Genomic DNA, 15,141 nt, shown 5'->3' with positions numbered 1-15,141 from the left:
AAGAGATGAAAACCAGCCATAAAGAAAAGAGGAGCTGATTATTAGAAAGATGCAAAATGAGTAACATAAGATGTAACTTGACAGCAAAGTGGTTGAAAATAACTATAATAACAATAATAATTATTGTGAAAAATGTAAAACAAAATATCCTAAGTCTAAATGAGTGCCTAATATGATAGAAATAATGACCACAAAAAGCATTAAGTGACCATGAGATGCAAAATGACCAAACTGTGACATAAAATTCCCAAAACAGGGATGAAGATGAGCACAAAGAACAGGAAGTGATAGCAAAAGGATACTCTCATGAAGCTGCTGAAAACAGTTTGAAAGCTTTTATGACTCAGGCTATTATAACAGGATTAATACGTTCAGGGAAAATCAGCCCATCAGTTTCCCAGAACAGCGTCCTGTTATTGATTAACCGAGCGATTGGTAGTGTTTAGTGAGCACGTGCGTCCCAGAGAGAACAGCCAGTGAAAGCTAATGTGTGATTCGTTTCAGAGGGTTAATGAGAAGAGTCCAGAGGTGGGTTTCAAAGTAGCTTGTAGATTTGTAGGATCTATGGGAAAGCTGAATGGCCTTAAACAGCGCCCCCCTGTGGATGTGTAGAGTGATGTCTGTGGATGTTTGTCCTGGTGTTTGTATGGGTGGCAAAATAAAATATGTCCGGTATCTGCGAACAGTTACCAATAGAAACACCTTGTTGCTGATTAAATGAATGATTGCTTGATCATGATGCTGTTCATTGGGGAGCAGTGATGTTTTTTACAGGTTTCACAGGTTTTACAGGTCAGTCAGGTGCACGCGCTGCTCAACATTCATCACGATTTTGCTCCTTGTTTTTGACTGTTTAGGTTACTGCATGACCAGAAGTCATTTTCGGAGCTGAGCTACAATTAATTTGGCCAGTATCGAGATTATCAAACACACTTTGGAGAATTTGATCGAAAAAGGCGATTCTTGTATGTAGGGGTGGGCGGTAGAAACGGTATAAATTTGGCCAACTGTAGAGATTTTGACTATACCGCTCTATCGCAATAACGCATGTTGATGGTGTCATCAAGCTGCGCCTGTTTTGGTCGAAAGCATTGCAGCGGCTGCAAACAATATCATCTGCAAATTACTGCGCTCCCTCCACTTCCCTACCATTGATTCATTAATGCTGAATTCTCTCGCAGCTGCTCTATTCCCATGTTGTTGCAGTATATTAATAACTAACCTGGTATTGTGGATGGATTATCTCAGTTGTTCTCCTGACTGAAGTTTGGTCTGTTTATAGCATCCTGCCATGTGATTGCATTTGTCCCTGACCACCAGAAACCCTCACGTTAACTTTTCTCGAGTGGAAAAAAGTTAGCATTCATCCTTCAGCTTCACTGTGCTAATGTTATGCTAACGTAGCTGTTTTGCTAGCGATCACGTAGCACATCATTATATACCAGCTAGCTTAACTACAGTAACCCTACAAACGTCACTGCTGTTTAGTTTACTGTCTTCCTTTATGTTGGAAGTGATAGCAAAGCAGTACGTTTTAATTTTTTTAATTGATCTCTCAGTCAGAACATGCTATGGCATGTTTAGGTGGAAACTAGCGAGCTAACTTCCTGCTAGCTTCTAACTCTGTTGAATTTAATAAATTCTGTTTTCATGGATGCCTGGATGTAAAGCAGCAACGCTGATCATTTTATTAAAAATGAAAGAATTTAGACAGTTTTTAACTCTCAGTGTTCGTTTGACTTTGGGACCTGAAGAAGACGGAGTTTTGGACCCAGATTACTCTGCAAGGCTCCTGACTATGGCAGCCATAATGCTCCGGCTTCATAGCTTACCAAAGTCATATTAAATTTTTTTTGACAGATTTCTGTGCGCTGTGTACCACATAAAATCGGTTCGAGGTCAGTAAGCACAACCAGAATTCATACATAAGGCACACTGTTGATTTTTGAGAAAATTAAAGGATTTTAAGTGTGCCTTATAGTGTGTAAAATACGTTATACAGAAGAAAAGAATATATCGTGATATATATCGTTACCGCACATGCTTCAAATTATACCGCGATATGGATTTTAAGCCATATCGCCCAGCCCTACTTGTATGTTATTTAATTGATTTGTAATAAATGAGTAACTGAGCTTTGCTCCCCACCTCCTGCCTGTCTTGAATGTTTCCCTCCATCAGCTCTTGCACCTTGCTTTCCCATTTCTCTTACACCGTCGGGTTGCAGTGCACGGTGCATATTGATGGATTATGGTGTCTTAAGGGGTTTCAAAGCCAGTGGCCGGTGGCCAAGAGTGCAAAGCTGTCTGGAATCTCAGAGGGGTGTCTGTCCGACTCGTTGGTTACTCAGTCTGTTCTCTCGATAACCAGCCTTTCCAACTTTTCTGCACCGTACAGGAGAGTAGACAGGATGGAGCTGGATGGAGGTGTAATTTTATTAGGTTAATGTCTAAACCACTACACTATTGATCCCTATATTTGAGGTCGTTATAATGCCACAACACTGTAGGAAATCACAGGCTTTTATATGCACTTGCATGAATGGGAAATCTGTGAAGGCTAGATGATGAGGTCATTATTTAAATGTGCAGCAGCTGTGTTGCTGCTCTGCTACATGTGCTGCAGACAGCTTTGTAAACAGGAGTCACAGCTGCTGTGACGACACTGTTTCGAACGGAGGACAAGTGTCTATTTCTCAGTTGTAATGTTTTGGGAAAAGAAAGATGAAATCTAAGTGAATAGAGAGGATATTATGGTATGAGCTGTATGTGTCTGGTTCTAGTTTGAAGCCTTAAAAGTCATTAAGAATCTGCCTGAGCTGCAGACGAGGGTGTTTGAGCACGTCTGAGTCGTCTTTTCAACTTCAGCTCAGTGGGCGAGGATGAGATGAACATCTGGAGGAAGTGCTGGTTTTCTGGTTGGCATGAATCACATCAAAAGCAAGAAATCAGGTAGGCTTCTAGTAAACTGCCTGCTCATAGTCATAGTTTTATAGAAGAGATTTGCATAAATTAATGTCAAAACACACGTTATTTTTAGGTCACCTTCCCTGTTACTGTCCAGAAATGAGGCAACATTGGTTATGCAGGTAACCGACATGACGAGCTGTGGACTGTGAAGCGTCATTGTAGCCACTGACAGGAAGTCTGATGGTCTTTCTGAGCGGCGGTTTTACATGTAAAAATGGTTAAAATAAGCGTGTACAGCTGCTGTGAAAGAGGTTCATTATGAAATCAAGAAGGCTTCTGTGGCGTCGTTCGTGTCACTACTTCATCATCAGAGACACTTAGAAATAAATCAGCTCGGTCGTCATGGTAACCAAAAAGGACAGCTTCCAAACAACACAATGGCAGACGTTCATCTGCCATCTTTTGTGTACAGTCTCTGCATTGTTACGTGCAGGTTAATGCGGTCTGAAGTTGCCGCTGAATGCTCAGGTGCTGCAGCTAACGAATCCCGACATAACATGTGGAGCTTTATTTCCTCTTTCCGACCCGTTTCTCCTGACGGATCGCCGGAGGAGGAGTGAATTATTCATTATTCCCTGAGAACGAGGTCTTTACCACAAGTGTAAAAAATGTGATGAATCTCCTTATTAGAGAAGTCATGTTTCAGATTCTATAAATCATCCTCAGTGGTGTGTGTGTGTGTGTGTGTGTGTGTGTGTGTGTGTGTGTGTGTGTGTGTGTGTGTGTGTGTGTGTGTGTGTGTTGACTGTGTACGAAGCGCTCATGGCAGATGGTGTTTAATCTTCTCTGGCCATCTGGACTGACTTTCTCTGGCGTCTTTTAAACGCCCACACACACACACACACACACACACACACACACACACACACACACACACACACACACAAGGCATTTTACTGAGGGCGCTCAGGTGTGTGTGTGTGTGTGTGTGTGTTTGTGTGTCCATGTGTTGTGTGTATGAGACAACATTCTTTGGAAACAGCTCATCCAATTACAATTTAGACGGTCACAACCTTCAGACCTGCAACAAAAACAACAGACACTGTGTTTTTGAGTGTGTATGTGTGTGTCTCTGTGTCTGTGTGTGTGTGTGTATTGTCTAGACTGGAAAGTTGTCCTCAGATTTGGGACTGTTTGTTCTTCTTCTCTGAAATCTATTTATGTGTTTGGGTTCAGCACTTAGAGGCTATTTGTTCTCATCTGTGGTCATCACTGTGAGTGTGCATGCATTTGGGAGGGAGGCAGGAAGTGTGTGTGTGTGTGTGTGTGTGTGTGTGTGTGTGTGTGTGTGTGTGTGTATGTGTGTGTGTTGCGGGTCTGAACACCTAAAATGGAAACCTCTGCCCCTCCCACGCTGGCTAAAGTGGATATTGATGGATACAGAAAGCGCGAGAGAGAGAGGAGATATTGATTGATAGGAAGAGTTATAAAGCGAGGGAGGAAACGTGTTTGTGTGTGTGTGTGTGTGTGTGTGTGTGTGTGTGTGTGTGTGTATTAAAGTGAAGAGGTGGATAATAAGGAAGAAGAGGGGAAGCTTTTTCTCTCTGTTTAGTTTCTGTCGGGATCACTCTGTGAATTCCTTTGTGGTAATAGGCAGGGTCACTCGTGTGTGTGTGTGCGTGTGTGTCTGTGTGTGTGTGTGTGTGTTTTGTGAACGAGGCATTGTGGGTCTAGCCATTGTGAGGTCACAGGGTGGTGATGTAATCTGTGCAACGCGGCGCCGCTTTTCCTGAGCGCAGTGGTTACTCGCTCTCTCCAGGAACAGATTTATCACACTCAAACAAACCACACACACACGCGCACACACACACACACACAAAACCTGGCCTTGTGACCTTTGACCTTCACTCTCTGTCAACCTAGCAGTGTATCAATGACTCTACATGCTTTGACCTTGCTATTTATTTTATAAGTGAGGAAAACAGCCTGTAGGGTCGATCATTACCTGTTAAACTATCAGTTATTGTTTTGATTCATTTGTTAGTCTCTCAGGAAAAAATGTTCGTCCTGACTTAAAAACATGCAAAGTGATGTTTTTATTCCTGGACTATTACAGAAGCTTAGCACGAGCTGCAGTTCAAAGTAATCCTCCTTTGTCTCACACTGAGGGGTGGTGCTGTTTTAGCTCCTCCCCCCTGAACACTGCCACACCTGTGTCTGATTGCTGGTTGTTTTTATGGACGGGTTCTTCAAAGTAGCAAATTAAACACATTAGAAACGTGTAAGTTTAATTTCACAGTTATTGTGAAGCAGAATCCGCCCCGAGCATCGTTTCCTTCAGGAAACAGTTTCCGTTTTGCTTGATTGTTTTTCATTTTCTTCCTTTAGAAATTCAGTGGACACAAAAATAGGACAGCAGATTGCCGCGATGACGGGCCGATAAGTCTGCGTGCTGATTGCTTTCTTTAATTTAAAATCAGCTTCCTGTTGTTGTTGTTGTTGTTGTCGGTGATGAGTGGCGACGCAGCACACGCAGTGATGAAAGGGCCTGCAGCCAGTTATTGTTCAGTCTGCAGGTTCCTGATTAGACGCTTTATCTGTGAGAGGTAATTTCACCCAGAAAACCTCAGGTTATAACGTCGTACAACGAGCAGTGTTGGGATTCTCACTTGTGGAAACAGCTCATAATGTTGTATATTTATTATATTTCACTCGTGCTTTGGATGTAAAACAAAGCTAATATTAGTGACAATGTTTAAGCAAAATATCGACTAAAATAAGTAAAAAACAAATATTTTTTAAGACAAAAGCTAAAAAACCTCCCATCTGTGATCATTTAACCACGTAAAAAAGGTCTCTGTGGCTCATGCGGAAATATCTGAGGGGGATTTGGATGATGAGCGAGGAAGAGGAGGTTGTTTTTATTCATTTATTGTTTTATTAATATTACTGAGGAGGAGAGGAGGAGGTGGACGAGAGGAAGATGCTCTCAGATGTCTGACTGACCCTAGCTGGAATTTGACACAGAGACTCAAAGCTACCCGCCTCCTCCTCTTCCTCCCCCTCTGAGCCTTCATCATCATCCTCCTCTTCCTGTGGAATTTCATGTCACACACTTCCTGCTCTCAGAATCACAAATGCCGTCTGCTTTTCTTTCCTTTCCTTGTTATGTTTTATTTTAAACAAACTCCTCTTCTGCTTGTCCTTTCTCTCTTATTTCCTTTCCTCGTGTCCTCTCTTCTGTCATGTCCTTTCCTTGCTTCCTTTTCTTACTGCTCCTTTCCAGTCAGTTTTTCTTGTTTCATCATCTCTTTATCGTTCCTTTGTCCTCTTCACCTTTATAGGTACTTTCCTTTTTTATCTCCTCGTTAATTTCACCTCATCATTTCTCATTTCCTCTCCTCTTTCCTTTTTAATTTCTCTCCTGTCTCGTCTTTTATTTCATTTTTTCTTTGTCTTTTCTTAATCTCTTCTATTTCCTTTTCTTATATCCTTGGCTCTGATCTGTTTCCTTTCCTCACTTCCTCTTTTATTCCTGTTCTTGTCCTCCTGGCCTCTCCTGTCATTTGCCCTCCTTTCCTCTGTTTCCTTCCCTCCTTTCCTTTCTAATATTTTGGACTCTGCAGAGGTTTCCAGCTTCATCATTTTAGATGTATTCAGACGATGCGTTCAGTGACCTGTGGGAAATCACACTGTAATACAAACAGTATTTATCACATGACGCTGCAGACAGACGCAGACTCTGAGGGCGCTGATGTAAAGTTTGTTGGGGCGGGGTGCTCCAAGGACAGATGTGTGCCTTCCTGTGCAGATGTTACCAGGGAAACAATGACAGGACATGCTTTAATCACCAGGACGAACAGCTGGAGGGCCTTCCTCTGTCTGTGTGTGTGTGTGAGAGAGGGAGGGAGTGTGTGTGTGTGTCCATCAGTGCTGTGTGCTGTAACAAGTTTGTCCAGTTAGTGAGTTTGAGCGGCAGCGTGGTGACAGGAGACAAGCGGGATGAAGACACTTTTATTTAACGTTAGAAGCAGGCAGTACCAGGTACACACACACACACACACACACCATGCAGACACACAGACTGTTGGTACAGATTGTCGTTAGCTGGCTGTCTGCGTTTGTTACATTTCTCGTGATTCACCGTGTCTTTGGTGTCCTTGTAGTCTCGGTGTGTTTGCATTGCTTTTGAAGTCTCTGTGTGTGTGTGTGTGTGTGTGTGTGTGTGTGTGTGTGTGTGTCAGGTTTAGTGCGGGGTTGTGAGCAAACGTGCAGCTTTGCTTTGGCAGCAGAAAAACATATTCTCGCTGTAACGAAGCGTCAGCTATTTCTGCCGTTTCCTTTCATGACTCATCTTAACTCTGCATATTTTGACTTAAAGTTCGAGTAAAGTTATTCAGACATGAGCGATGTGCTCTCGGCAGATGTGGCTCAGGAGGTGGAGATCCGCCGTTTGATCCCGGCTCCTCGAGGTTGCAGCTTAAAGCGCATAAAATAAAAGTGAACGGGTGAATGCAAACCCCAGCGGGTCAGTAACACAATGCTAAGCTTTTGTGATGCTCTTTAGGTTTTCCTCTGTTGGCTGAATATGTCAGCCTCAGAGCCTGAACAATGCTGGACTGTGCGGCCGGCCGCACCAACAATGAGCGATTTAGTGGTGTGTAATTAGCGACCAGACGTGGATGGATGTGAGCCGAACAGCTGAAACTGAGTCGTAACACTTGCCGGCTGCTTTGATTGATTATTGATGAGTATTTATCTCTGACTGCAGGATTTATGTGAGCGATGAGGCTCTCACATGGAAGGAAAAAGTAATTCACCAGTGTTTGCTGTACTGCAGTGTGTGTGTGTGTGTGTTTGTTGGCATCAGATGAAGCGCTTTGATTTCCTCTAATGAGAGGGGAGAGCGACCGAATGAAAGGAGGACGGACGAGTGCACAGACAGTGGGTCTGCTGTCCAACAGATCACAGCGAGGTGTGTGTGTGTCGTATGGACATATCACCATGGTAACATGGTTGGCATGGCGACAAAGTTTTCTGTCTGCGAGCTGTCCCCCTTCCTTTGTCCACATCTCTCTCTCTGCGTCCATCCCACTGTCACTCAGTGTCTCTCGCCCCGTGTTGACGAGCTTCGTTAATTAGGGTTTCGTCTGATTGATTTTTGTTTAGCGAGCGGTCAGAATTTATAGGCAAATGGATCAATATGTGTCAGATAGTCAGTCATACCACAGTTGAAAACTTTTCTTTCTTCTAAATTTTTACATTTTTTGTTTGTTTTTTGTTTTTTGTTTAGTTTTAGTGTTTCATCCCCGTGTTTTTAAGAGGAGATGACAGAAGGAAAAAACACGGAAAACTTGTGACAATGACTGAAGACGACGTGCGCTGGCAGCGTAGGAAACAGCGATGTATTTACAAAAACATAATTAAGTTAAAAGAGTGCGCATTTATCGGCTGTTTGCGCGGCTGACGGCGTGCGTGGAGGACAGGAGGAAGTCGCAGGGCCTGTCGGAGACAGGAGGCTGCAGGAAGGTCAGAGCTTTTACACGAGCTCCGCTTATCCAGATAATCACCCTCCAATCAGCTCCTGCAGGACAAAGCTTACCACAGCCAAAACAAAACAGAGACACCCAGTGCCTGACCGGCCGGACTTTTTTAAATGTAACTCATTATAACGCCAGAAGCCATTAAACGCTATCAACAGTGGAAAGATGTTTGTCCATTTGAGTCTTGTATGTGTGTGACGACCTGTTTTCTGTGACTTCAGGCACCTGTACCGGCACATTGTGACCACTGAGTCTTTGATGAGTAATGTCTAGAAAGGCTGTGGTGCACGTGTGAAAACAGCACCTCGGGACGCGTGGTGGACTTTTCTCTTTCATTACCTTTCACTTTACAAAGGATATTGTGACTGATGAGCCCGTGAGGAGAGTTGCTGTGCTCTACATCATCTCAGCCTCCAGAATCACGTCCTCCCAGCCGCCTCTCTCTCCGCGTGCTTCTCGGTAGATCAGTTACCAACAGAATGAAAATCTGAGCCCGAGCGCGTCTGATGTGCGGAGCCGTGATTGAGGATCTTGTCTTGCCAGCTCTTGAATTAATGATGATGTCCTCCCTCAGCTCCTCCTCATCTATTCTTAATGCTCTCGCTCTACTATAGAGTTCGGCCTCTGCTGCAGATCATATCCGCCTCTCTCCTCCATCTTTTACCCTCCCTCTCTCATTTCTTACTCCTGTCTTTTTCTTTTTTCTTTTTTTTGATTGCCGTCTCGCAGATTAAGCATTTATGTTTCTTTTTTTTCTCTTGTTGCTTTCTGCTTTCAGATTTGTCCCTTTTCACCCACACTACCACCATAAAATAAGATAAATTCTTGGTGAAATGAAAAGTACATTGGATACAGTGGAATACAGTATTTCTTTCTTTAGCAAAGGCAAAAATTCAAGAGAATTTAAGTTTATAAGCTCTAATCGCTCATTTCTAAATGTTAAATTCCGAGTTATTTATGGAGATTACACTAAAATAACAGTATTATACTGTAAAGCTCATATTGTGTACAGCACACCATCGTCATAGGGTTACAAGTTTACAGTAAGGGTTGAATTCTGAGCTCTTCTGAATTCTTCACGTTCACAAAAGCAGTTTGAGGTGATTTCAGCTTTGTAACGTGCTCAGGTGGGCTGTGGTGTTTAAACATTACTGCCAAGAAAATATCCCGACGCATTACACCAGCAGCAGCAGCCTGAACCACCGATACCTCAGTTTCCTGTTCTTAGGTGACAGGAGTGGCCTGATGTGGTCTTCTGCTGCTGTAGCTCATCTTTTTCAAAGTTGGATGTGTGCTCTGTTCAGAGACGCTCTTCTGCACGCTTTGGTTGTAATGGGTGGATATTTCAGTTACTGTCAGACCTTCCTGTCAGCTCGAAGCAGCTCGCCCAATCTCCTCTGACCTCTGACACGCTCGGTTTGAACTTTATTGTTCCAGTGATCAGTGCTCATAATGAGGTCAGTGTGTGTGTGTGCTTCAGATGGGTTTTCCCCTTGTGGCTCCTCAGTGGGAGTGTCTGTCCTTATATGGTAAGGACAGTCAACGCTTCTTTTTTCTAGGGACAGCCAATCAGAAGAAAGGTTTACTTCAGACACGAACAGGTTGGATAGGATGGACTGAAGTTCTGCAAAGTATAAGATAAACAAGGATTATTTTGAGCTCTAATTCATGCAAAGCTACTCTAATGCAATAGAATAACAGGCCCCCTTTAAACAGAAAAACATTGATGGTCCAAGTCATTACATGACAGCAGATCATCTGCAGTTGGTCACTCCCAACAGGTTAGAGTCATTTTAATGTTTTGGTCCTTGAACTCTGTTAATAAACTGGCTTCATGATTAAACGCACAGATTCAAACTTTAATAGAAAGCGTCGTCCTGCTGTCCCTCTGAGTCCCACACCGTGGCGTCCTGCTGTCCCTCTGAGTCCCACACCGTGGCATCCTGCTCTGGGTTTTCTGTTTCTGTAGGTGGAGCTCTTTTCTTTCAGATCTCCTGCGGGTGGCTGTCGCTGTCCTCGTGCAGCCGTCCCCAAACTTACTGCAAAGCTCATAAAGTCTCATATTCAGCTCTCGCGCAGGCAGAGCTTTAAAAGGCAGCGTTTGATTGCATTAAACGTTTCTGCTTTTCTGCTGAACCCACGCTTTGATCTCTTTGACAGGTGCCTCTCAGATCTGAGCCTCTGTGTGTCCGTGTGTGTCACTCGATGCAAGGCCGACGGAAATGCACTTGATGCCTCTAACCTGACAAATCCCAAATGTGTGTGTGCGCGGTGGACATCCGGCCTGTTAATTTGATTGCGTAACGGGCTTAGAGGGCACAGATTGTCTGGAATGGAATCCCGCTCGCTCAATCCATGATAGCTGCTGCCATGGAGAGAGGCTTTACACACACACACACACACACACACACACACACACACACATACGTCTACTTTGACATTTGAGGCGTTTAGCTGATGCTTTTACCCACTGCTACTCACGCTGAGAGCAACAGTGGAAAAAGCTTTAGTTCAACAGGAATTTAAAGCAGCTACACACACACACACACACACACACACACACACACAAGGAATACATAACAACAGCCTGGTTGGCATTATTACTCGAGTCCCACTTGCATCTATTTTTATTAGCGCAGTTAATAAGGGATATGCATGTGACGCTGGAAATGTTTCCTCTCATTTCCTCTTGCTGTCTGACACTCGCTATCCGCCGTTAAAGTAAACTCAGACACAGCCAAGATTTCCAGCTCCTTTTCCAGGCCAAACTCTGCAGTGCATGTAAATAAAAAGTTGACAAAAGGCGCCTAAAATAACCCGCGTGCTTGTGAAACTGAGAAACGGGGACCTACTAATAGAAGTTAAGGTAAAACATTGTTGACATATATGAAGTTTTTCCCATTAAATCAGCTAAAGCTGGGAAATGTTTCCCCGACCCCATCAGAATGGTTCATTTCCTCTGCAGTAGCTTTGATTTATCGGATCCACAGAGGATGCCATCGCCCACGTCCTACACACCACTCTCAGCCACGTGGACAAGAAACAGGGTAACTATGTGAGAATGCTGTTTGTTGATTACAGTTCAGCGTTTAACACAATAGTGCCCTGCAGACTGTTCACAAAGCTGAGGGATCTGGGACTTAACAGCCGTCTGTGTGCATGGGTGTTGGACTTCCTCACTGGCAGAACTCAGGTGGTGAGGGTGGGCAGGTGCTTCTCCAACAGCATCACCATCAACACAGGAGCACCTCAGGGATGTGTCCTCTCGCCACTGCTCTACTCCCTCTACACTTCAGACTGTGTGGCCACCCATGGCTCCAACACCATTGTGAAGTTTGCTGACGACACAGTGGTGTTGGGTGCCATCTCCAACAACGATGAGGCGGCCTACATGGATGAAGTGAAGAATCTGGCATCGTGGTGCCAGGACAACCACCTCCAGCTGAACGTCAGCAAGACCAAGGAGCTGGTGGTGGACTTCAGAAGGGGTCAGCACAGAGACTACAAGCCCATTATCATCAATGGAGCTCCAGTGGAGAGGGTGCAGTCCTTCAAGTATCTTGGTGTCCACATCTCCTCAGACCTGACATGGTCTGCCCACATTCAGGTCCAGACCAAAAAGGCTAGGCAGCGCCTGTATCACCTACGACAACTGAGGAAGTTCAGGGTCTCTCCAAAGATCCTCAGGATTTTCTATACAGGTGCTGTGGAGAGCATCCTCACACAGAACATGACATCGTGGTTCGGGAACAGCTGTGTGAAGGACCAAAAAGCTCTCCAGAGAGTGATCCGTACAGCAGAACGCTGCTGCAGGATTGCTCTCCCCCCGCTTCAGGACACCTACACCAGGAGATGCCGGACTAGAGCAGCGCAGATACTGAAGGACCCGTCCCATCCTGGCAACAAACTGTTCCAACTTCTGCAATCTGGTAGAAGGTTCCGCATCTTCTGGGCAAGGACAGAGAGACTCAAGAGGAGCTTCTATCCCCAAGCCATCCGTGCCCTAAACACACACACCCGCCCTCTCACATCATCTATAATTGACTGAGACAGGACTCTTCCAGACACTAAACCAAGGAACAATGTACATTTCAATTCCTTTAATTTTAAATATGTTTATATTGTCTATCCTGTAAAATAGTCAGATGTCTATTCATATTAATGTACAGAATTCACCTGCTTGCTGCTACTACTGCACATTCACCCAGTGTATATACTGTATGTATGTATATATATATATAATGTTCTTCCTCTACACCCCCCCCCCCCCCCCCACCCCAATTTTTGCACATGTCGAGGAGCGTGTCAGGCTACATTTCACTGTGTGTTATACTTGTATAACTATGCATGTGACAAATAAAGAACCTTGAACCTTGAACCTTGAAGCAGTGCAACCTTCATACTATTATGAATGAAGTTTCAGGCCCTTGAACTGCACAGGCTGATCAAAAATGTGCAATTTTTATCTTTTCATAACTTGTTAAGTAAGTAAATAAGCAGGTGAAATTTTCAGAGCTGAGAAACTGCAACCAAAGCTGCTCAAAGTGGCGCAGTCGAAAGCAAAAATCTGTTTTTGTTCAGCACAATTTCTTTAAATGTCATCAGCTTTGAGTATCGGTGTCGTGGGAAAACTGAACCAGTTTCACGTCTGTGACAAAAATGTGTCTGGCTGATCGTTCGTGTGATCAGTCATGTGAAATTGTCCAAAAGCCTCATTCAGTTATTTCTTAAACAAACAGAGCCGAAACTTTCAAATGTGCATTGCATCCCCGCTTTCCTTCCTTCCCACCGCTTGGGTCTGATCATCGGGGAGTTTTGTGTTTGTGAGTCATTATTTTGACACAGGCTACAATTGTTAGACGAGCTTATGTATATATTTAGCCAACCACTGGTGAAAACTTTTATTTTTGTGATTAAAAATGGCTTAAAAGACTTCTGACATGATGCTATTCACCTTCAGAAGTTCAGGCTCAATCATTCACCCCTCTCTCCCCAGCCTGTGATTTTTTAACGCGATTTATTTAGTTTCTGATCTTTCTGAACATTTTTCCCAAGTTTAAAGCTCAAATCAGTGCGTTGGATACATCACAACAACTTATAGCCTGAAGCGGGTGGAGACCAGGGGAAAAGTGCACATGTAGACATTGTTATTGCCTCTCTGATCATTTCAGCATCACCTGCAGTTTAAAGGAGTGCTCATCATTTGCTCCACCACTATTTTAAAGCTTTTGTAACACAGATTTACAATATAAAAGACAAATCTACTATAGTGAAGCACTAAAGAGATTGCACCGGTTTTTGTTTAGTCATCCTTGGACAGAAGTATCTGACTATTTAGCTCCATCTGCTCATGTCTGCTGTTGGTGCTGGGCACATAGTGTTTGGTTGGTGTATCCGAACTTCCTGCTGCTGCTACACGTTTATTAGTTCATGCATCCTGTTGACAGAGTGTTATTATTGATGCAGGTACTCTTTAGCTTTCAGCCCAGTCTGCTTTGAGTTTTGCCTCACTGGTTTCTGTCTGTGCGGAAACGAGCGCACGGGCCTGAGAGGTGACAACAGGTGGAGGTAATCGAAGAAATGTCACCCGTCCTTTCAGGGGGTGACGCTCGCATTGTGCACATTGTGTCTGCGCGAGTGGGGGCGGGGTGTTTGCGACAGGTGGAGGATGTTTGGTGGGAAGCGTCCACATTGTGTCTGTGCTGGAGCTGAACCGGGTTGGCTGTGGGTTTTGTGGATGTTTGATTTGCGTCACTGTCGCCTCTGCGTCAGCTCCTGACTTTATGCATGCACGTCTGTGTCACAGTGTGGTTGTTGCATGAGCAAGAGGCGGACCACACGACTAAATACAAGATATTTTTAAAATATGTTTGAGCAGTAATATTTGTGACACACAGAACTTTAGAAAACTCCTAAAATGTGAATACTTTCTATATTTTTCACACGTCGCCCTCCTTTCAAAGCAGGGGTGACTGTGGCTCAGGAGCCCGAGTGAGTCGACCCTGAAGGTCGGGGTCTCAGTTCTTCTAGTCTAGGGCAAGATACCCCGAGTTGACCTCAGTGCGTCCATCAGCTTGTGTGTGACTGTTGCATAGAAAAGGACGTGCTTGTATCGGTGTGCTGTCTGCATCAGCTGTTCCACTTTAGGTTTGTCTGCGCCGCTTCTACTTCTCGATCCTGTAAGTCGCATTCTGACCACCGACGAGCACTTTGTGCATTTGCACCTGATTTTATCTGGATTATTATAATTCTGACTTGAATCGCCATGAAGCCTGCATCATTGCGTCTTGTTGTTTACCTTCAGCACTGGTGTGCCGATTGAATCTGTGCACAAATGAACAGAGTTGTGAAAATGAGGAAAATGTGCATATTGGCGCTGGCTGAATACGAGCTATTGTATCAGCACAATAAAGACACTAGATACTGTAGGTTTACAGCCTAATACAGTCATACACAGATCGCAACTGGAATGAAATCAGTCTCTACTGATATGAACTGGGTAATGTGTTAGGAATGAAAGGACGCCACATTGTTTGATGGAAATGAAAGCGATCAGCCTACAGAGGGCTGAATTCAAAGTGAAAACATTTAGGTTTGTCCACTTTGCTGTAATTTCATCCTCCTGGAGCGTTATTGTGCACCAGGAGGAACCCAGGACCCACTGCACCAGACCAGTGGGACAGAGGATC

The 15,141-nt window shown here is 44.1% G+C and overlaps 1 protein-coding gene across 3 annotated transcripts in view; it reads left to right on the top strand.

Moving 5' to 3' along the window:
• rps6ka3b (ribosomal protein S6 kinase A3b) overlaps positions 1-15,141 on the top strand; it is a 66,029-nt gene that overhangs the window by 20,624 nt on the left and 30,264 nt on the right. The window contains exon 1 of one of the 3 annotated variants that reach the window (XM_086305781.1): positions 5,955-6,953. The exons of the other annotated variants lie outside the window; for them this stretch is intronic. Within the exon in view, the coding sequence (XP_086161907.1) occupies positions 6,912-6,953 (42 nt within the window). The 5' untranslated portion in view covers positions 5,955-6,911. Of the gene's footprint in view, positions 1-5,954; positions 6,954-15,141 lie in introns of those variants that run through there. 3 annotated transcript variants of the gene reach the window in all.

This window comes from Aulonocara sp. 'chitande type north' Nkhata Bay, linkage group LG9 (assembly GCF_057382095.1).
Source record: "Aulonocara sp. 'chitande type north' Nkhata Bay isolate Kocher_YH1m ecotype deep benthic linkage group LG9, A_spYH_male_GT1.1, whole genome shotgun sequence".
Classification (NCBI taxonomy): Eukaryota; Metazoa; Chordata; class Actinopteri; order Cichliformes; family Cichlidae; genus Aulonocara; species Aulonocara sp. 'chitande type north' Nkhata Bay.
Note: the sequence above shows the minus strand (reverse complement) of the source record. Positions and strands in the feature narration are given on the sequence as shown.